We start from the raw sequence: 22,432 nt of genomic DNA on the forward strand, positions 1-22,432 counted from the left end.
CTTTTACCAACAAAAAAAGATACAATTCATCTTAATGTTTTAAGTACCAAAACACACCACCCTCAAACTGAAATTAAAAGGCTTCAATTACCACCTGTTTCCCCTTCCATGAGATCTTAAATCACTATTCCTGTTGGATTTCCTGTTACCAAACCTCCTAAACACAACATGATGAAACAATCAGACTTCTGTATATCCAAACCATCATAACATCAACTATGGTCCAAATACTCACCAGTTACTTGAAGCTCTTGATGATGATGATGTTGGTTGATTCCTCAAGCTCAATGCAGCTAACTGATTCGCCAACGACCAACTTGGATCAGTGTCCGAGTTCATTGGCCATGTAACCGGAAGCACCAAATTCCTGTTGACAGTTACAAATTAACAAATATGTTCCAAAACCAACAGTGGTAACTCATGATCAAAGTTTGTATATTCAAACATACCCTTCAGTGCGTCTTTCCTTGCAGTGATTCATCATATTTACAGTATAATTTCCATAAAACTTTTCCATTAACATTTTTGACAGTTCTTCAAACTTGGCAGCAGGTAAAACATCCCAGACCTTTAACACTTGAGTGCAAACAGAATCTTGTGCTACAATATCAACAGCCCAAATTAAACACAAGTCTTGTGTAACCTTATACTTCTCAAGAAGAGCACAAGTTTGACCAGCTTTCTCTGGTTCACGCCAACCACTCGAAAGTTTGACCAGTAAAGAGACCACTTTGTTACAACTCTCATGGTTAGCAAGTCTTGCAACTGTTTTTAGGAATGTGTCACTAAACTTCACCTATAATAAGCCCAAAAAACCACTTAAGATGTGTTTATAGTAGATTACATATGACACGACTCATTAGTAGTGCGCTTTCATACCTGCCATTTTGCTTCTTTAAAAAGTAAAGAATCCGAGTTTAATAAGCTATCAAATTGGCCAAGTTCAACCAAAGCATTCTTGGTAGCTTGAACCAAGTTTTTGTCTTCACTAGCGTTATAGAAACAGTTACGGTTCTTAGCATCAGCAACTAAATGCTTCCAAATAGTACCGCTATTCACCAAAGTTGATTCGTTCCCCAATATCCACAAGCAATGTCTACATAAACATCAAGTTCGATTTACGAAAAGATCATGTGATAGGAAAGAAAAGTGAACTAAAAGGTCATATGTTTATTTACCTGGCTCGAGTCAGTGCAACATTTGTTCTCTGATGATTTGAAAGAAAACCAACTGATCCTCTGCTGTTACATCTAACTGTGGATATTATAATCACATCCTCCTCACTCCCTTGAAAGCCATCAACTGACCGGACATTCACAGTGAAGTAATCTTCATCACCTGTGTACTTCACACCAATCTTTTCCTGTAACGCGCTTACTTGAGCTTTATACGGTGATATGCACCCAACACTTACCTTTTGTTTTCTTGCAACAGCTTCTGTAAAGACAAACAAAGCTTAAATGCTAAACATAAAAAAATTTAAGAGATTTAACGGGCGCGTACGTTTGAAAAGATTTGCAACAATTTCACCAACAAGAGCCACTTCCATGACATTTTTCGTGCTATGACTCTGATCAAACTCCTCTTTAGCAGAAGTTACATTTATAAATGAGTACGATCCATACATGTTTCCATCAAGAAAACACTTCCCGTAAGACTTGCTCTTTACATTCACACCATCCAAGATACTTTTGTTATAAAACTCCCTATTTGGGAACCGGCTTATTGATGGATGCATTCGGTACTGAACATTTAGAAGATGCTTTAAATGCCCAAGTAACACAAGCCTCTCAAATAAGCTCCTTCCGAACTCAGCCTCCTCACAAATCTTAAAACACATTGCAATATTAGTTAGCTAGTTACAACTTTATACACAATGTTAGTACTAGTTATTAGGCCAAAGATAGGTTTCTGACTTGTATTTACTGAGGGTTTTTCGGTTTCCCTAATTATAATCACAGTGTTTAGTTAAATATTAATTTCAGATTCTTTTAAATATAGCAAAAATGTACAAGAAAGTTGAAAACCTTGCTTTGAACCATGGCAGGAAGTTGTCTCTCATCCCCAACAAGAATAACACGACGGAGACCATCAAGCTGCAGAGGTATAACAGATTCACATTCTTTGAGCTGAGCAGCCTCGTCAATCACAAGAAACTTCAATGGATTTGATTCTTCTGTAAGCAAGTTGATGGAGCTCGATGCTGTGCAGAATAGCAAATAAGCATTTACCAAACAAAACTTTTTGATTTCATAATCTTCCTTAAACTCTGGAAATTGCAGTGTCTCTTGAAGGTACTTGAGTTTTGAACGCTGGATTCGGAAATCGAGTTTAATATTAATACCCCTTATTCTAGCATCACGAACTCCATTCAAGGCATCTTTTAACCCTATATTCATTTCAACTATTTGTTTTATTGATTTACTGATACTTTTAAGAGATTCAACTACCACCACCATCTCTTTGGCCACCTCAACGGAAATGAAAGATGTTGGCATGTGTGTGTACAAGCCTTCAATACAAGATATTAGATGTTTTCCAAGAAAGTCGAATCCGTTCATCACAAACTCCTCAAAAGTCAAAAGTTCTGGCTTACAATTCTGTTTATCTGAGGCTTGCTTTGAAGACTGCTCATTTTCATCCTTCTTTTCACTTTTCAAAGTACTTACAATGAATGCCTTCCAGTTCTTAGCTTTTAATGCTTTCTTCATATGCAAGTCACTTGGCTTCTCTTTCTCGGTTTGCAATTTTTCATCATTATCACCTTCACTGCTGCTATCATCTTTCTCATCACTACAATCACTCTCACTTTCATCAGGCATTATCTTATCCTTTAAGTACAGCCGATATTGTTCCTCGGGGTCCTCAAGGAAACGAATCATCCACTCACTGCTACCTTTCCAACCAGATAAAGGAGCTAAGCAATCAGCAAGAATCTCGACGCGTGAATTTAAGAATATATCAGAAAGGTCTTCGCATTCGTCTATCTTCATTCTCTCTTTATTTCCAAATAAAACTATGTCTCCTAAACCGTAAGTATCATTAACCAAAGAGTCCCTCACTAATCTCATAACTCGTTTAGTAACTCCTAAAACCGCAATATTTGTAGGAGCACATGTTAGAGTTCTGCATTTCAACCTCAGCAAGACAAATAATAATGAACTGATTGTTTTTGTCTTTCCAGTTCCTGGAGGGCCCCAAATTAATTTTATGGTATTCTTGTGACCGCAGTACCTTGAAGCAACACAGTTCAACACAGCAGCTTCTTGTGAGCTATCAAGATTAAAAGATTTGAGAAATTCCTTAATCTTTAATAAAAGCATGTCTCTATTTTTATCAATACAACATTCAACACAACTTTCTTCAACCTGTTAAATCATTGTAAAATGTAAACTTATTTCCCAAAAAAGAAACAGCATTTTGTTTGAAACTTTTGAACAAACAAATTATAAAAATATGCTTGATATATAACATTCTTACAGAATGATCAGTTCTCAGCAATGCTTTAAACATCTCCTTTTTCTGATCTCCTACTTCGGCATGAAGTGCTTGCGAAATACGAATATTTGTTGTCAAGTTTGTAAGACACACGACAAAATGTCTTGGATCACTCCCATCCAGATTGATTGGTTTTGATGATAAAACCTGAAGTTCACAAACTGAACTTTTCACCTTCGTGCGTTGAACTAAAGCTACAAGGTAAGACATGTGTGGCCTCTTGAGATCATCCACACATTTTGGCCTTACATCAGTCAACGCGATAAGATCTCCGCCTACAGGCACATATGATCCTAAACGTTTTTGAAGAATGATAGTGTAAAACAATGATTTGGGAAGTCTAAAATCTTTAGCAGGTTGTATCCCGAAAATCTGTGAGGTAGGACAACTCTTGACTCCTAGGATCTTGCAACAAAGGTCAGCATGTGTCTCCTCAAAAAGTGGATAGATGAATGAGTTAGTATACTCAGATACCGACGAAAACGTCTTCGGAATCTCTGATACCTGCTAAATTAGTACAAGGTTCAAAGGTGACAAAAAAATGTGAACAGAAATAAAAAATAACAAGCAAACACCAGAAGAAGAATATTAAGCAAACCTTGTCATCGTAGAGATTTCTGTTAAGAACATCACTAAGAGACCAAGAAAAAACCTCAGTAACCAAAGGGTTACCCTTGTTTTCAGGTCTCTTCTTATCCTTAGGAACATCACTAGAAAACCAATCCATTAGATATGCCATCATGATGCTTTCCTTAAATCCTTAAGAAACCATGAAACAGCACATATATTAAACGTAAGCAATGTTGATCATCAGAATGTGCCAATTTCTAGTAAAGATTTGTACCTTAGTCCTTAGACCTCTAGCTAATCACAGTTACGTTCTTGATAGATGTTTTAATCAAAAGAAACATACATGCAGTTCTTGAATTCTTATTCAAGAAGAAGATGAAGGGGCATGGAATCAATCGAGTTGTGGGTTCCAGAAAGTCCAAGTTGTATCTTACATAAAATCGTTACAGTTTCCCAGGAGTTCAAATCTGGACTACACGTACTCCTATTTTAATACAATGTTTAAAACTTTGAGCATTCTCATTCAATCCTTTATTTTATCTTCTTTTTATACGAGAAATGTTTTTATAATTATAGTGATTTAAGGTGTTGTTTGTGAAGATTTTTTATAATTTAAAATGCAGTGATTTTTCTATATACAGAGTATTTGAAAAGCTAGTGTTCACCCCCTATAATTTTTTAATATATTTTGAGAGTAGTTGTGAGTGAAAGAAAGAGAAATGATAATAATACATATATAAAAAGTATTATTTAATTGAAAATCAAAGAGAAAATATAATGTGTTTTAGTGTAATCTTATATTTAAGAGCATTCTCATCCAACCCCATATCTCTAAACAAAAAATTACATTAAAATTCACTACATTATCTCTCTCTATTCCAATTAAACAATTCTTTTTATACATTTATCATTATTTTTTTTCTCTCCTCACTCACAGCCACTTTCGAAAAATATTAAAAAACTATAAGGGGTGAAGAATATCTTTTCAAATATACATTAAAAACCAATACATTCTTTAAAATATAAAGATTTTTTACTCACAACACCTCAAATCACTCTCTAAGTTATATAACATTCATAACATAAAATATGGGGTTAGATGAGAATGCTATAAGTTTTAAAGATGTAACAAAATAGGAGAATGCATTCTATTTTCTCTCTCAATTCCAATTAAGTAATATTTTTTTTATACTTTAACATTATATTTTCTCTCCTCTCCTTCACTCACAATCACTTTTAAAAAATATTAAAAAATTATAAGGGGTAAACAGTACATTTTCAAATATACAGAAAAACTAGTACATTCTTTAAAATATAAAAACTTTTCACTCATAACATCTCAAATCACTTTCTAAATTAGAAAAACACTTCTCACACAAAATAAATCAGATGAGAATGCTCAAAGGATGGGAATGCTCAAAATGATAAAAACTAATACTGTTAACAGATGTTGGTCATTAATGATTATAGGAAAAAACGTGACATTTTCTTGTGTTAAAAATATATATTACATTTCGGTGCAAACAATCTCTGTTTAAATTTGGTTTTTGGATGGATATGATGAAAACAAGAGGCAAAGTGATCAAAATGCGAAAGCGTGTGTTGACAATTGACACGTGTTTATTCCTTTAACATTCGATATATTTGGGTTCCTTGTGGCCAATGTTGTGGAGCTACTTAGCCGAGTTCAACGGATTATGCATAGAATGTTACAATCCCAAGATCAATCGATGTGGTTTATAAAAGACTTGATATTGCAATCCAAAAGGGACTAGTGACGCAGCTTGTTGTCAAATTGCCTTTTATTTTGATGTAAATAAATATTGATGTAATTGGTGTTTCATGGTGTAAATTAATATTAAGAGAACTTGAAGAAGGTTGTTGTGCTAAGACAAAAATGGAGGATTGGAGGGTGACGAGCTACCTTTAAAAGCCGGGTGAGGCGTCTAGCTAGAGCCACCGAGCTCGCATGATTTAAGCACCCCCCCCCCCCATCTTTTGAGTACCTGGCGAAAAGATTTTCCGTTTATTGAAACTCGCCAGTGGACCAATGGTAAGCAAAAAAATGGTAGAAAAAGTCAACATGTCACTCCATCTTAAATATGCCAAATATTATATATAAAGCGCGGAGTGATTGACATCTTAATTTTTAATAGGTATCAAACTTGTTGCTTTAAGTACAAACCATAATGCATAAGATTAAAACATCTTAGGACAATTTTTTCTTTTAATAATTTTGTCTTTTAGCAAAATCATGTATTAAAGAGTAAATTATTGTTTGTGTCCCTGTGGTTTAAGGGCGGAGTCACAACGAGTACTCGGAAGAAAATTTGAACCGGTTGAGTCCCTGTGGTTTCAAAAATAAACCATTTGAGTCTCTACCGTTACTTAACTTTGTTAGCTTCAAGATTCAATTCGATTCGACATTTTACTTTTATATATGTATATATGTTGTCACTCTGAGTCATTGAAGTTTCATAATTAGTCACCCATGAGTCCCATTTACCTTTTAACAAAAATTAATGAACTAGACTAATTTTTTTAATAAAAATAAACAAACCGAACCACCTTTTCGACAAAATTAACGAACCAAACTATTTTTAAACAAAAATAAACTGACTAAGCTATTTTTTTTATCAAACTAAACGAACCGAATCACTTTTTTTAACAAATAATTCATTTCGTTTAACAAAAATAAACGAACCGATATTGTCCTTTTTAACAAAACAAATGAATCAAACTACCTTTTTAACAAAATTAAATGAACCGAACTTATTTTTTAGCAAAAATTAACAAAGCAAACTTATCTTTTAACAAAAATAAACGAATCGTACTACTTTATTTTTACTAAACTAAGCGAACCGAACCACTTTTTTTAACAAGCACTTTAGTTCATTTCGTTTAACAAAAATAAACGAATCCAACTACATTTTAACAAAACAAAACAAAAAGCGAATCAAACTTATTTTTCAACAAAGATAAACAAATTGAACAACTTAACAAAAATAAAGCTAACCGAACTACTTTTTAACAAAAATAAATATACCGAAATACTTTTTTTAATACAAATAAACAAAATGAACTATTTTTTTTACTAAACTAAACGAACTGAACAATTTGCTTTAACAAAAACAAACATATCGAACTACTTTAAAAAAACGAACCAAACTTATTTTTAACAACAAAAAATCGAACTACTTTTTTATAACAAAAATAAATGAACCAGACTTTTTTTAAACAAAAATAATCTAACCGAACTTATTTTTATCAAAAATAACCAAACTTTAGTCACAATGAGTTCGATTCGATTACTTATTTTAGAAGTAGTTACATTCGTTTAGTTGAGTAAAAAAACAGTTCGTTTATTTTTGTTAAAAAGGTAGTTCAGTCGATTATTTTTGTTAAAAAGGTAGTTTGGCTCGTTTATTATTGTTAAACAGTAGTTCGGTTCGTTTATTTTTGTTAAAAAATAATTCAGTTCGTATTTTTGTTAAAAAAAAGTTTGGTTCGTTTATTTTTGTTAAAAAAATTAGTTCAGTTCGTTTTTTTATTAAAAAATAGTTCGGTTCTTTTATTTTTGTTAAAAAAAAGTTCGGTTCATTTTTTTGGTTGATTATGGTTTGGTTGGTTGATTATTGCTTGATTGGTTATAGTTTGGTGGTTAATTATTTAATTTGTAGGTAATTTTTAAAGAGGGACTAAATCTAAGCAATCAGTTAAGCACAAGGATTCATACGAATCATAAAAAAGGGTAAACTAGGAATTCCACATTTTCAGTTAACGGCAGGCACGCAAATGGTTCATTTTTGAAACTAAATGGACTCAACCAGTTCAATTTTTCTTTCGGGGACTCATTATGCTTCCGCCCTGAAACCACAGGAACGCAAACAATAATTTTCTCTGTATTAAATTTTGTCTTTTAGCAAAAAAATCATGAATTAAAAAATTATTACATGTTTTGTCCTTTAACTTTAAATACATTTTATTAATTTATTAATTTATATAAAAGTCACATATATATTCCTTATTTTAAATCAACTATCCCCATAACGTTTAAATGTTTATAACTTTTTCACATCTAATATATTTTTAAAAACATTACACCATAAAAACAAATATTTTATTCTTTTTAATTTGAGTATAATATTGCTATACTTTTTTTCATTTTAAATACTTAAAACTTAACATGTTACTTGATTACCATTAAGGACCGAAAAGCAGGTCGGGCGGGTTTGGTCATTCGGGTCATTGATCTAGAAGGTTATGGTTGGAATGGGTAGATACAATAAAAAGTTGGTTTGGTTTAGGTCGGGTCGGGTCGAAAAGGGTCAAGTCAGAACAGATTTCGGGTTAGAATAAGTTAGGCGGAACAGGTTGCGGGTCAAGACGCGTTCAATGTAGTGTTACATGTGCACCGAAACCTTATTGCGCGCGTACAATCATTGTGTGATGTGCTTACTAACACCAACTAAGCTTCCAATGTCGCATTACGATCATACTATCATCGGGTTACGTGCGTGCTATTGTGATTTGTAAGGTCACACACGTGCAGAAACGATAACACCGATTGCGTGTTCGATATCATGTTTGCATTGCATACCTCGCTACATCGCACAAACACCCAACTATCATATTATAAACTATTGCATTCATATTTGATCATACAATATTGCACATATATATACAAAAAAAATATGATTCATTGTGTGAACCTGACTTGATCGTCAGAGTGCACGTGGGACTTAACCTATAATGACTATTTATGTGGCCGCAACAAGAATTCTTAAGTTGTTACCCAAAGACCATACGTACAAACAAAAACGTCTTTTTAGATTTCAGCAGAGTAGTGTAGATAAGTGACAATAAGTCATAAAAAGAAAGTGGGTAGATATTTTAGAATCATCTCATAATTTCATCCTCTCATGAGTTCTACGCATTCTTAAGAGTTGCTGTAACATCATATTTTCGATAAAATTAATAAAAGAAAATTTCGTTTATTCAATAATATGTCGTGTATCGGTTTAGATAATAAACTATAAGAGGGTAGGCTTGGACTTTAGAAGATGGAATAAGAGATGGAATGGGTCTTAGGTCCATGGGCTTAAGGGAGTATAAATACCCCTTAAACCCTAATCCTTTTCATTTTCATCTATCTCTACACCATAACCTACACCTTCAAAAACACACATAGACACTTTCCTTTATCCCGAACCAAGATCCGAAGGTGAGAATCCAAGCTTGATAGTGTTAGAGCATCGTAACGAGCCAAAGCCGATATCAAAACTAGATCGCGTGAGTATACCGACTCGTTTAAGGTACGTTTATAACGGAAACTTGTTCATATAGGTTCGAATTCGTTTAGTAATCATTAGATCTGTATGAGTATGGTAAAAACGAATTAAACGTGATAATTCATGTTAAAATCCGTTAACATTTGATAGGGTAATTGTTAGTATAAGGAAGCCGTAATATATATCAATCAAATACACCATCTACACACGAAAGTTTGGATGTTTGGTTGATTGGGGTTGATAGGCGATGTGTTTGCGATTCCAATGATACCAGATTCGTGTTGTTTCATCGCGGATTGAAGATTAATTGCAGATACGGCGTCTGTTGACTATTCTATGTTCTTGACAATTTTGGCCTTGACAATTTGGGTCAAAGATTGGATAAGAACTAATACTCATTCGTCATGTTAAACGAATCGCCAGTCATTCGTTATATAGTCATAACGAACATGATTCATTCGCGTGTCTTTGATGACGAATGAACCCTTCATTCGTCATAATGAATTAATGAATGGCATCCGCCATTCGTTATTCATCCATTCGCTATGATAAGACAACGAATCAGTTCATTCGATATAAGATACACTTACAGACTCTTGTAACGAATGAGCCCTCATTCGTCTTATAGAAAGCACGAATGGCCTGGTCATTCGTTATGCACCCATTCGTTTAAGATCAAACCATTCGCTATAACGAATGGAACCATTCGTCATAACGAATGGGATAGCGAATGAGGCTAAACCAGAGGTTATTCGTTATAACGAATGAGTTAGATAGTAAAATAATAATTTAAGAATTCTAATGAAAATTGTGTTAAGGAAGTTAACGAAAATAAAATTTTTCCAAGCTGACCTAGCAGGTTAACCCCAGCCAAAGGCTCTGCCCCTTGGACCCCGCTAGGGGTTGCCGCCCCTAGAACCCCGTTGCCAAGGGCGCTGCCCCCGAACCCCCGTTCGTTGAGGGTTATATCAAACTAGAAATGCGATAAGGGTAGAGATAGCTAATTGATACGTGTAATTGTTATACAGTTAATCACGCCCAGTTAAAGAAAGGAGTTACCATTAAATCTGAGAAGAACCGAGTTTAGGTGAGTTTCTAGCCCCATTTCCTTATTATGTTTTCGGGGCTATGTGCATACTCGATGGGATTAATTAATACACTTACCTTAAGTGGTAAGTGTATACCTTCTATGATTTTATGTATGAATGAATGCTTGATGGTACGTGAACGATCTTCGGATATTGCATGTACCGCCAGGTATTAGTGTGATATGTTATTGTTTTACAAATGATGTATGAATACTATATGAAAGTTATGAAAAAGATTAAGCGTATGTGTGAAAGCACGTAAATTTAAATATAAAGAAGACAATGTATGGTTGTATGGAGATATGCTTAAAGGGTTGCATACCCTAATAATATATGCGAAGGTTACAGGGTTGCAGACCCTAATAATATCTTCGAAGGTTACAGGTTTGCAGACCCTAATAATATATGCGAAGTTTACAGGGTTGCATACCCTAATAATATATGCGAATGTTACATGGTTGCAGACCCTAATAATATCTGCGAAGGTTATAGGGCGGAATGCACTTTAAAACGTAGAGATAATTACGTATGTATAAGTAAGCTAAAACAAGAAAGCACGAAAGTATGAAAGAAAGAAAGGAAACATGTATGTATGAATGAACGTAAGGTAACAGGCTAAGTACGTAATATGTATCTTCGGATACATATGTATGTAAGTATGTGAATGTATTGTATGTTGCCTGATTAACTAGAACTCACTCAGCGTAGCTGACTTTTACTATGCACGCATGTAAATAGACTGAGACAACTGGCTTGAGGGGGACACATGATAGGATTGAAGTGGCTGGCATCTGAAGTTTTGTCATTATCTTTTGACACTATGTTTTATGTTATGTTTTAAAAGATAAGTTATGAATGTCTGACCTTTATTAATATTCCGCGAAAGTTAAAATTAACTCTGATATTTAGAACTGTGTTTATGAGTAAATTCAACGTCAAAGTAGGGCATCGAAACCGGGGCCTTACAGTTGCGAGACGTCTAAATCTAGATACAAGTAGTATTGTATTATAAGGATTTAATGATCGTGTCTTGTGTTCTAACCTCTAATGGTTAAAGACTATAGAATATTAAGACTTTAAAAACTGAAATTTATTTGTGTTAATCCACGTGATTTAATAAATTTATATGGAAACATATCTTATAGCATAGATGAGCCTCTTCTTTGGAGAGGTGGTGCACCCGTTTCTAATATAATCTAATCTATCTATATAATTGTCTACCACAAAATCCTATGTGTCGCTCTCACGTCACTCCATGCCTTCTCTAGAGACGCTAGATTGCTTGATTTATGATTTATGAATGAAGACATCTCATTGACTTAACCCGCTTTGACCCATTTAACCCTTACACGGGTCATAACATCTCAAATACCAGCTAACCCATTATTTGTGAAACCATGTCTCTCATACGCCTATTGCCCACCACTAACCCTAACATTGTTCATATTCGTCTATGGATTAAACTGATAAATATAGCTTCATTGATGCTAATTAATTATAAGTGGAACAAGAAAGCTCAATTGATGCTAATTTATAATATTAAAATTGTGGGGGGTCGGTGGTGCAATAGGTTTTGAAGAAACACTAACCGGACCCCGGGCAGGTTACTGGTAACCTGGGGGTTGGAGAGATGTTTCCCACGAGGGGTTAGACCCTTGGAAGATGGTTCTTCTGATAACCTGCAAAACAGACACCGTGAGCTCGTCACTGAGAAGGGGGGGGTTCCTCCTTGTGACCACCCTCCGGCGTGAGAATCAGACTAGATTGCTCTTTAAATATAAAAGTATATTAAGAGATTGCTAGAGCAGATATCAGGTATATATGATGATAATATGATAAGATCTGATGATCATACCATTTGTGGTATTTATAGCCGAAGGTAGGTTTCCAAGGGGTTTAGCCGGCCCAACACGCTACCAACTGTAACCTATGCACGTGCCCTGCCTGTGAGTGGTGGATAGGTAGCGGCTGACACAGAGCAGGCGTGTCGTGCACTCTTCCTCTTCTGCCAACTACAGGCTAGGCACGTGGTATGGCAGGAGTTGGTGGGTAGGCGGCGGCTATTGGTCACAGTGCTGTGGCGTGCTGTCTGCCATGCTGCTGTCAGTGAGCTGTCGCATCTCTGATCAGATCTTTTGCCCATACCTCGTCAGGTACAGTAAAAGATCCTTCAGTATACGGACTGGCTTATTTGGGCGGGAGTATTCCCCCTCCCGCCTCTGTGCGGGATTGCTCCCGGCTTGGCTCATTCCTTCAGGTGACACTGAACGATTGAGAGCTAAGTGCCTTGTGCGTGTAGCCATGCTGCGCGGGTGGCCTTCCCTCATGGCTTGTATCCGAGGCTACGGGAACAGGCGGAGTCCTTCACCATGGGAGGCATTTCCTGCGGGACCAGCTTGCATACTGCGCGTAAGGACGTCACTTCTCTGAGCATGGTTGGTCCTGCGGATCCAGTTGGTCTCTGCGCAGACGTCCCTGTTTAAGGTGAGTCTTGCGGGTCCAACTGGGCTCTGCTGGGACCTACCTCTTCAATAGGTCCCAGCAGAGCCCAGTTGGACCCGCAAGACTCACCTTAAACAGGGACGTCTGCGCAGAGACCAACTGGATCCGCAGGACCAACCATGCTCAGAGAAGTGACGTCCTTACGCGCAGTATGCAAGCTGGTCCCGCAGGAAATGCCTCCCATGGTGAAGGACTCCGCCTGTTCCCGTAGCCTCGGATACAAGCCATGAGGGAAGGCCACCCGCGCAGCATGGCTACACGCACAAGGCACTTAGCTCTCAATCGTTCAGTGTCACCTGAAGGAATGAGCCAAGCCGGGAGCAATCCCGCACAGAGGCGGGAGGGGGAATACTCCCGCCCAAATAAGCCAGTCCGTATACTGAAGGATCTTTTACTGTACCTGACGAGGTATGGGCAAAAGATCTGATCAGAGATGCGACAGCTCACTGACAGCAGCATGGCAGACAGCACGCCACAGCACTGTGACCAATAGCCGCCGCCTACCCACCAACTCCTGCCATACCACGTGCCTAGCCTGTAGTTGGCAGAAGAGGAAGAGTGCACGACACGCCTGCTCTGTGTCAGCCGCTACCTATCCACCACTCACAGGCAGGGCACGTGCATAGGTTACAGTTGGTAGCGTGTTGGGCCGGCTAAACCCCTTGGAAACCTACCTTCGGCTATAAATACCACAAATGGTATGATCATCAGATCTTATCATATTATCATCATATATACCTGATATCTGCTCTAGCAATCTCTTAATATACTTTTATATTTAAAGAGCAATCTAGTCTGATTCTCACGCCGGAGGGTGGTCACAAGGAGGAACCCCCCCCTTCTCAGTGACGAGCTCACGGTGTCTGTTTTGCAGGTTATCAGAAGAACCATCTTCCAAGGGTCTAACCCCTCGTGGGAAACATCTCTCCAACCCCCAGGTTACCAGTAACCTGCCCGGGGTCCGGTTAGTGTTTCTTCATTGGCGCCATCCGTGCATAAAGCTAGAACTACAATTTTCTCCAGTTTTTTCAAAACTTTATACAAAAGATGGTTAGAGAAATTCCGGTAACCACAACCCCAGCTATTGGGGGGAATACCGGCAACACAGTTTTTACAAACACTACTCCGGCTACCGAAGCCGGAGCAAGTGAAGTAAATTTTACGAACACTACCCCACTTACTAAAGCAGGGGCAAGTGCAGTAAATGACCGCCTACTGGGATCCACCGATACCCAGTTTGAAAAACGAAGACTCCCCCGCCAGACTCTCGACGAAGTCAAGGCATGGGCGGAGGCACGACAAAAGGAATTCCAGGCTGAGTTGAACGAACGCTTGCGTTCCGTGCAACAGGCCGACGAATTCGAATACTGGGAGGATGACTCGGAGGAATCCGACTCCGACGCGAACCCTCGTCATAAGGCAAAAGGGAAGCGTAAAGAAACGGAAACCCAACCGAAAAGGCATTTTGGACAAGCCTTCAAACCAAAAAGCATAGATGGAAGTCCACGAGACTTCTCTAAAACGTTCAGACCAAACGTTACGAATGCAGGAACGTCCAAATTTGCAAGGGACATTGCTGAAGCAATTGCCCCGAAAAGTGCTAAACAAATGCCTAACATAGGCACATATGACGGCCTATCTGATCCAGACGATCATTTGAACAGGTTCATAGCGGGGGCAACCGTTAGCAATTGGACGGAACCCACGTGGTGTTACATGTTCCAAATGACGCTGGTGGGGGCTGCTAGGGCTTGGTTTGATCGTTTACCGGTTAACCACATTTACGACTGGGCAGACTTCCAGCAGAAGTTTAGCCAACACTTCAGCCAGCAGCGAAAGTATACCGAGGAGCAATGGACAATCCTCAAATGCACACGGGAAGAAGATGAATCTCTGCCAAACTTCATCACTCGCTTCAACTCAAAGAAGTTAAGTTTGAGCAATATCAGCGAGGATCTTGTTCGCGCAGCCTTCATCCAGGGCGCGCAAGACCCAGAGCTTATCCGCACCCTAACGGGTAAAGATGGAATGCCATCCACATGGGATGGCATCATGACAGCAGCCAAACGCTATGCGGAAACGGAGAAGCAACTGGGTAGAGACCTTCCGCAGAACACAAACCTTTACACCCAGAGGACGAGAGAGGACAACGTCCTCACCGCCCGGTTGAACAAAAAACGGAAGCAAGGCATTTGGCAGTCAAGGGTAAACTTTGACACCTCATCCGGCTTACAACACCGATTGGGTGAAAGGGATAATGTAAAGCCGCACCGGAACCCCAGATGGACGCCACTTACCAAAAGCGTCACTGACATATTTGCTACTGAAGAGCTCCCATGGCCAAAGCCTCCAGAAATCCGACATCGTCACGATGCTGATCGGAGCAAGTACTGTGATTATCACAGAACAAAAGGCCACAACACTGAAGAATGCATAGACGTAAAAGACATGGTCGAAACATTCGTCAGAGATGGGACGCTCGCGCACCTCGTGGCGAAATAAAAGCTAAGCAGGCAGGCAGGTGCGTGTGGAACCACGGCTGGGGTAAACACGAATAAAAAATCAGCTTCAATAGAGACTACATGCTGCGTAAAGAACGAGATCCCGAAACAGGTGCGTGTCGGCTCGATGGCGCTCCCATCCCAACATGGAAGGGAGCTCATTTACACAGTTTGCATGTAAATCAATTCCAATTTGTAAAGAAAAGGCCAAGAGCCACTTCTAATGGAAATGATTCTCTCTAGAACATCGAAGCTGATGATTTTACATTTATACTTTTCTGGACACTAATATGCCGGTTTTCACCGCATAATTACGTGAAGTCATTGCATGGGAAGGCGGTCCTACCCGCACGAACCCAATAACGTAACAAACCTTCACGCAGGTCAGTTGAAGGGGAAAAAATTCAGCACCCAAAAATGAAAGTGCCGGTCTATCCGCATGAATCATTAAGGAAACTGAATAATAACCTGTCAACAACCGCGCGTCGAACGGTTAAAACTATCCAACACTGGACGACATTCATATTACGTGAAGTCGTTGCGTGGGAAGGCGGTCTTACCCGCACGAACCCAATAACGTGGCAAACCTTCACGCAGGTCAGTTGAAGGAGTTCATCCCATTAAATGAAAGTGCCGGTCTATCCCGCATGAATCATTCGAAGGAACTGCACCAACAACCGCGCGTCGAACGGTTCAAAACAAAATTCTTAAAAAGATGAGAAAAACCTACACGCAGGTCAGATAAGGGTAAAGTTCTGCCATCCTACTAAGTGCAAGTGACGGTTCTACCCGCACAATCACGAAAGAGGAAGCAAAACTTCACACCTATTATCAACCACGTTCAAAGGTTAACTTATCCTAAAAAGATGAGAAAAACCTACACGCAGGTCAGATAAGGGTAAAGTTCTGCCATCCTACTAAGTGCAAGTGACGGTTCTACCCGCACAATCACGAAAGAGGAAGCAAAACTTCACACCTATTATCAACCACGTTCAAAGGTTAACTTATCCTAAAAAAAATAAGAAAAACCAGCACGCAGGTTAGATAAAAATTAAAGTTTAGCCATCCTACCAATTGCAAGTGACGGTTCTACCCGCACAATCACGAAGGAGGAAGCGAAACTTTAACCCACTATCAACCACGTTCAAAGGTTCTTATTCTGAACACTTGGAAAATTGCTAATTTAAACATGCAAGTCATATGTTTATAAAGCAAGGAACCCAAAGAAGGAAATAACAGTCTTATACGCAAAAAGATTAATATTTCAATGATGTATTACAACAGTGGCCGGGTAACTACCCGCCTAAAAGAAATCTATACAAAGCTAAGTCTATCCTAGCGGTGGGAAGAGATCTTCAGGATCAGGCTTCAGGGCCACCTCCGCTTGGACCAGCACCGTCTGAGCGTGGCTGCCCAAGGAAAGCCTTAAGGATGTTTAGCCCATCATCAGCAGCAGCAGCCTCATTCACCTTCTCCACCACTGGATGCGGGAAGGCAGCGTACTGGTTCACAGCTTGGTCATAAGCAGCTTCAGTATTAACATTGAATAAAGGGAAGTTGGAGGGCGGAAAGCCTCTCTCAGCAAACCCTAGACCAAGCAGGAAGCCAGTCTTCTCCCCATCCTCATGAGAAGCGTTGAGGGCTGCGCTCATCGCATCGTCATAAGAGGTCTCTGAAAGGACCCGACGCGCAACCTACAAAAGAATACAAGTTAGAACATTTTCTAATTACAAGTAGAAAAGAGAGAAAAAAAGAGGATACCTGAGGCAACGCTTCTCGAAGTAGCCATTGGAGGGTAGCTTGCACTTCGTCACGGGCGCGTTCGGCTTCGCTTTGGTTCAGATTGGCAAGTAATACTTCCTTTGCGGCAGCCTCTTCGACGCCCTTAAGCTTCCGCTCGGTTTGGTCAAGCACCCCCCTCTGGTCAAGAATCTCTTGCAGCTTCTTGGCGTCTTCCATTGCCAAGGCGTCATGAGCATGCTGAAGAGCCTTTAATTTGCATTTAAGCTGCTCATTCTCTTCGCGAAGTGGCTCAGCAACAGCTTCAGCCTTGGCAGCCCTCTCAGTTGAGTTTCGCGCAGTCTCCTTGGCCAGCCGAAGCTGTTCATTCACAGCTTGGGCAGCCTTGGAGCGGGCCTCGAGTCGCGCCTGGACTTCAACCTCGAGGGCCTTGAATGCCTTCTCCTTATCGGCTGCGGCAGCGGCCAACTGCCGGTTCTCCTCCCGAAGAGCCCGCGCTTCAGATACATCTTTGGCGCGAGCTGCTTTTAACTTGTCGTTTTCACGACAAAGCAGCTCGACGCGGGGCTGCGTCCGGGCCTGGAGAACCCGAAGCTCATTGGTTAGCCTACCCTCTTGGTAGCTAGCCATGGCTTCCCCCAACGCACCATGAGGAGCAGCGTGGCGAGCCCAGTCCACGCACTCCACAGGGGTACGAAGGGTTGTTCCTCGGCGTATGTTCCATCTTGGAACATACACTTCATTGGAATCCGACACTGCAAAAGAAACAAAGGCAGTTAGGAAAAGATGATAAAAATATATAAGGGAAAAAAGAACCCTACGTACCTGTAGGGTCAATAACAGGCCGATAGCCGCCAAACCCATCACCTGAACCTAAAGGAAATCCATCCAACAGGTCAGGCAGACGGGAAGGTGGCATAGATCGGCGGGAAGCCTGGCGCATACCTGATGGTCCGGCCGTCGGTGCCGGTGGCGCAGGTATAGTGGCAGCCGCTGTGGTAGCCATGTTTGGCGCCACCTCCTCAGCAACAGTAACCGCCGGCTCCGTGAAAGATGCTGTAAAAATTGCACTCACGGCCGGCGGAGACACCTTCTCAGCTGGAACAGCCTCAGGAAGGCTGGAACCAGCGGAAGCAGGCGTAGACGCCTGGGTCGACGCCTCGGGAAGGCTGACCGAGCCTACCGTCATTGGCGGGGGAACACTTGCTCCAACTCCACCCTGGAATGCGTCAACATCCACACCTGCACAAGCAAAAGTGTTAGAAAAATTTATTTGAAACAACAAATTTAGACAAGAATTATGGGGATACTCACGGGGTTTCTTGAGCTTGAACGCACGGACGAGCGGGGGCGAACCCGATGGAGCCGGCCTCTTGACACCGGTAACCGTCGTCGTCGCTGCCTCCCCGGAGGTAACACCTGCAGCCTCCGGAGCGGTGGTCTCCTCACCACCGGGCTTCCCCGCAACCTCTGCATTATCTGACTCCGAGTCAGATAGGACTACCGGGTCGGTCGTAGAGGCCACCTTCTCCTTGCCCTTCCCGACGGCAGCCTTTTTCTTCCGCACCAGTGGAGGACCTTCTGCGGATTCCTCAGAAGAAGAAATGTCATGAACTCCAGCAGCAGGCACAGCATTGAGAGGTTCAGGGTAGAAGATAGGCTTACCTGGCCGTCGGTGGCTCAGGATCTCTTGGCCTGGCGGGTAAACCTCCACGAACCGACCCGCGGTCTGCTCTAAGATGGGCAACTCGTTCTCATCCAGAGCACGAGTACCCATCCGCGCGGGACCATCTTCCTCCCGCGGGTTCAGGAGCGACTGAAGATCGTTCCCCTCTGAAATCAACAAGAAAGTTAGTAAAAATCGAAGTCAGCAAAATGAAACAAGACGTACCATAAGGGACAGAGTTCGAACCATATTCAAGGACGATCGGAACCTTATCCGCATTCGCCGCCTTCCACACCCGGCTCATCCCCAACATCACCATCGCCGACTCCGGAAAACGGAAAACCGGGGACTGGACCCGGGAAATCTTCGAGAACCATTCCGCCTCCTCGTAGTTGAGGGCGGGAAGGTTCGGAAGCGCCTGGCCATTCTTGAACTTCATGGCGATGGGGATGGCGCGAGCGGATATGAAGAAGAACTCTCTTCTCCATGAGCGAAGACTCCGCTCGGTGGTACAAATCTTTAAACCCTTGATACGGGTTGTAAGAGTGTACCACCCTTGGATGCACCTCCATGTATAGAAGGTCATCAGGCGATCAACGAGGGGCTCAAGGCCCAGTATCCGGCACACCCACTCAAAGTGCCGGACCTTGGCAATGGCCATGGGGTGCACCTCTGTCAGGTGCACACCGTGCCTCTCTAGGACACGGTACACAAACTTTGTCAACGGAAACCTAAGGTTCCCGTAGACAAAGAATGCAGCATAAACCCCGATCTTGCCACTAGGGGCATCGTACACAGTATGGTGGGGTTCAGGAAACTCAGGCTCGAGAGACTCGAGCATGAACTTCCTGATGATATACTGGTACAGATCGACAGGAAGAGAGCACTGGCATTCGCCAGCAGTCTTCTGGTCATCAGCATCATGAGAAGACATGGTGGAAGAAAGACGAAAAGAGATTTCAGGGTAAAGCTTTACTGAACAGAAAAATTCGCCGGAAATTACTTGAGAAGAAGAGATGAAAGTGGAAAGTGTGAATTGCAAATAACCCTCTCCCCCTTTATATAGTAATCGCAATTAATGCGGTGAATTTAATGCGGAGGAGAGAGAAATCAAATGTGCAATGAAACTATGACACGTGGCAAAAAGCAAGCTGGCAACAGCTGTTGAAAGGACGTGTGCCAGTAATTTCGCGGCCACGCGCCCGAAAAATCGCTCCCACGCGCCTGAAAAAGCGACTGGAATGACCATGTTCTGTCACGTCACCATAACTCCCTGCACGTCCTGACACAGTCAGAAGAAACCGTCGCACGACGTTTCAAAGGTTTGGACTTATCTTTTCACCAACCTTTCGAATTTCAAAATTCAAAATTTAAAAAGAAGACGGATGCGGGTACAGTGTTAAGGCAAAACCCTTCACATACCTAGCACCCGCAGGGAATTGAAGCCAAGAAAACCTTGGCGAACAAGTAACCATAAGACGGATGCGGGTACAGTGTAAAGGCAAAACCCTTCATATACCTAGCACCCGCAGGGAATTGAAGCCAAGAAAACCTTGGCGAACAAGTAACCATAAGACGGATGCGGGTACAGTGTTAACGCAAAACCCTTCACATACCTAGCACCCGCAGGGAATTGAAGCCAAGTACCTCGGCAACCAAGTAACTATAAGACAGGTGCGGGTACAGTGTAAAGGCAAAACCCTTCACATACCTAGCACCCGCAGGGAATTGACGCCAGGAATACCTTGAGAGTAAAGTAACCGTAAGACGAGCGCAGGTACAGTGTTAAGGCAAAACCCTTCACATACCTAGCGCTCCGCTGGGAATTGAAACCAAGAAGGATCTTCTGGGCAATGCTTGCGGAAACGGAAATAGCATCCCCGCATAGCGGGAACATCGAGAACTACGTTGTTTGAAGCTCCAGGATGGAATTGGTGGTCTTAACATAATTGATCACTATGTTCAAAACTACCAAAACCTCATGGAAAATACATACAACTGGGACTCAATGCTCCTGACTTGCGAGGAGGTTACAGACCTACCCGCATCATACCCAAAGACCAAGCAGGAAACTCGGGCATTTCTGCAAGTGACAAGGACTTCCGCGGAAAGAATCCCCATGGAAAACCTTACAAAACCCTTTTCAAAACCCTTTGCTCAAGTCCAAAAGTTCACCTCACTTCATTAAACACTCATGAGAAGAACATTGGACTGGGGGGACTTGAAGAGGTAGGTCCCAGCAGAGCCCAGTTGGACCCGCAAGACTCACCTTAAACAGGGACGTCTGCGCAGAGACCAACTGGATCCGCAGGACCAACCATGCTCAGAGAAGTGACGTCCTTACGCGCAGTATGCAAGCTGGTCCCGCAGGAAATGCCTCCCATGGTGAAGGACTCCGCCTGTCCCCGTAGCCTCGGATACAAGCCATGAGGGAAGGCCACCCGCGCAGCATGGCTACACGCACAAGGCACTTAGCTCTCAATCGTTCAGTGTCACCTGAAGGAATGAGCCAAGCCGGGAGCAATCCCGCACAGAGGCGGGAGGGGGAATACTCCCGCCCAAATAAGCCAGTCCGTATACTGAAGGATCTTTTACTGTACCTGACGAGGTATGGGCAAAAGATCTGATCAGAGATGCGACAGCTCACTGACAGCAGCATGGCAGACAGCACGCCACAGCACTGTGACCAATAGCCGCCGCCTACCCACCAACTCCTGCCATACCACGTGCCTAGCCTGTAGTTGGCAGAAGAGGAAGAGTGCACGACACGCCTGCTCTGTGTCAGCCGCTACCTATCCACCACTCACAGGCAGGGCACGTGCATAGGTTACAGTTGGTAGCGTGTTGGGCCGGCTAAACCCCTTGGAAACCTACCTTCGGCTATAAATACCACAAATGGTATGATCATCAGATCTTATCATATTATCATCATATATACCTGATATCTGCTCTAGCAATCTCTTAATATACTTTTATATTTAAAGAGCAATCTAGTCTGATTCTCACGCCGGAGGGTGGTCACAAGGAGGAACCCCCCCCTTCTCAGTGACGAGCTCACGGTGTCTGTTTTGCAGGTTATCAGAAGAACCATCTTCCAAGGGTCTAACCCCTCGTGGGAAACATCTCTCCAACCCCCAGGTTACCAGTAACCTGCCCGGGGTCCGGTTAGTGTTTCTTCAGGTTTGTACTTTGTTTATCAACTTTTGTACGTCGGACTATGAACAATGGCATCGTACTTCTCTGGCACGTGTTCTCAAACTCCACTACACGTGTAGCTAACCGCCTTCTCCATCCATGCCGGATTCTCAAAAACGATTGACACCGTCTCTCTCTCCTTCCGTGTATATTACACTCCAGATCTACTTCCTTTCCACCCCTTGACGATGGTGAATGAACGTAGATTTCTACATGTTTTTGTCCTCTACCGATGACCGTTGTCGACGCCTGCTGTTGGTAGAGGTGGTTGCGGTTGTGGTAGGGGATGAATGTCCATTTGACGGTGGTGTAGTTTCCTTCCTCAATCGTTGTTTTCGGGTTCGATTCAGAGATGGTGTTCCGGTCACCTGTCTCCGCCAT

At 41.7% G+C, this 22,432-nt stretch overlaps 1 protein-coding gene across 1 annotated transcript; it reads right to left on the reverse strand.

The window, feature by feature from the left end:
- Nucleotides 1-87: 87 nt before the first annotated feature.
- On the reverse strand, nt 88-22,432 carry LOC143546844 (uncharacterized). The gene is made up of 10 exons (XM_077038412.1): nt 22,093-22,432; nt 4,097-4,257; nt 3,481-4,002; nt 2,028-3,368; nt 1,504-1,828; nt 1,179-1,437; nt 880-1,096; nt 450-796; nt 236-367; nt 88-157 (listed from the first exon to the last, which is right to left on the reverse strand). The coding sequence occupies exons 1-10, from the start codon at nt 22,430-22,432 to the stop codon at nt 88-90; spliced, it is 3,714 nt and encodes a 1,237-aa protein (XP_076894527.1).

This window comes from Bidens hawaiensis, unplaced genomic scaffold (genome assembly GCF_021521415.1).
Source record: "Bidens hawaiensis isolate Kalapana, Puna unplaced genomic scaffold, B.hawaiensis_p1.1 tig00014471_1, whole genome shotgun sequence".
In the NCBI taxonomy this organism is placed as follows: Eukaryota; Viridiplantae; Streptophyta; class Magnoliopsida; order Asterales; family Asteraceae; genus Bidens; species Bidens hawaiensis.

Excerpts from the sequence above, each read along its gene's own strand:
- LOC143546844 (XM_077038412.1), bottom strand. The coding sequence starts at position 22,432 with ATGGCGGAGACAGGTGACCGGAACACCATCTCTGAATCGAACCCGAAA. Across the intron at positions 797-879 it reads TTAAAGAAGCAAAATGGCAG|GTGAAGTTTAGTGACACATT; the intron begins GTATGAAAGCGC and ends GGCTTATTATAG. Across the intron at positions 368-449 it reads AAGGAAAGACGCACTGAAGG|GAATTTGGTGCTTCCGGTTA; the intron begins GTATGTTTGAAT and ends AACTGTCAACAG.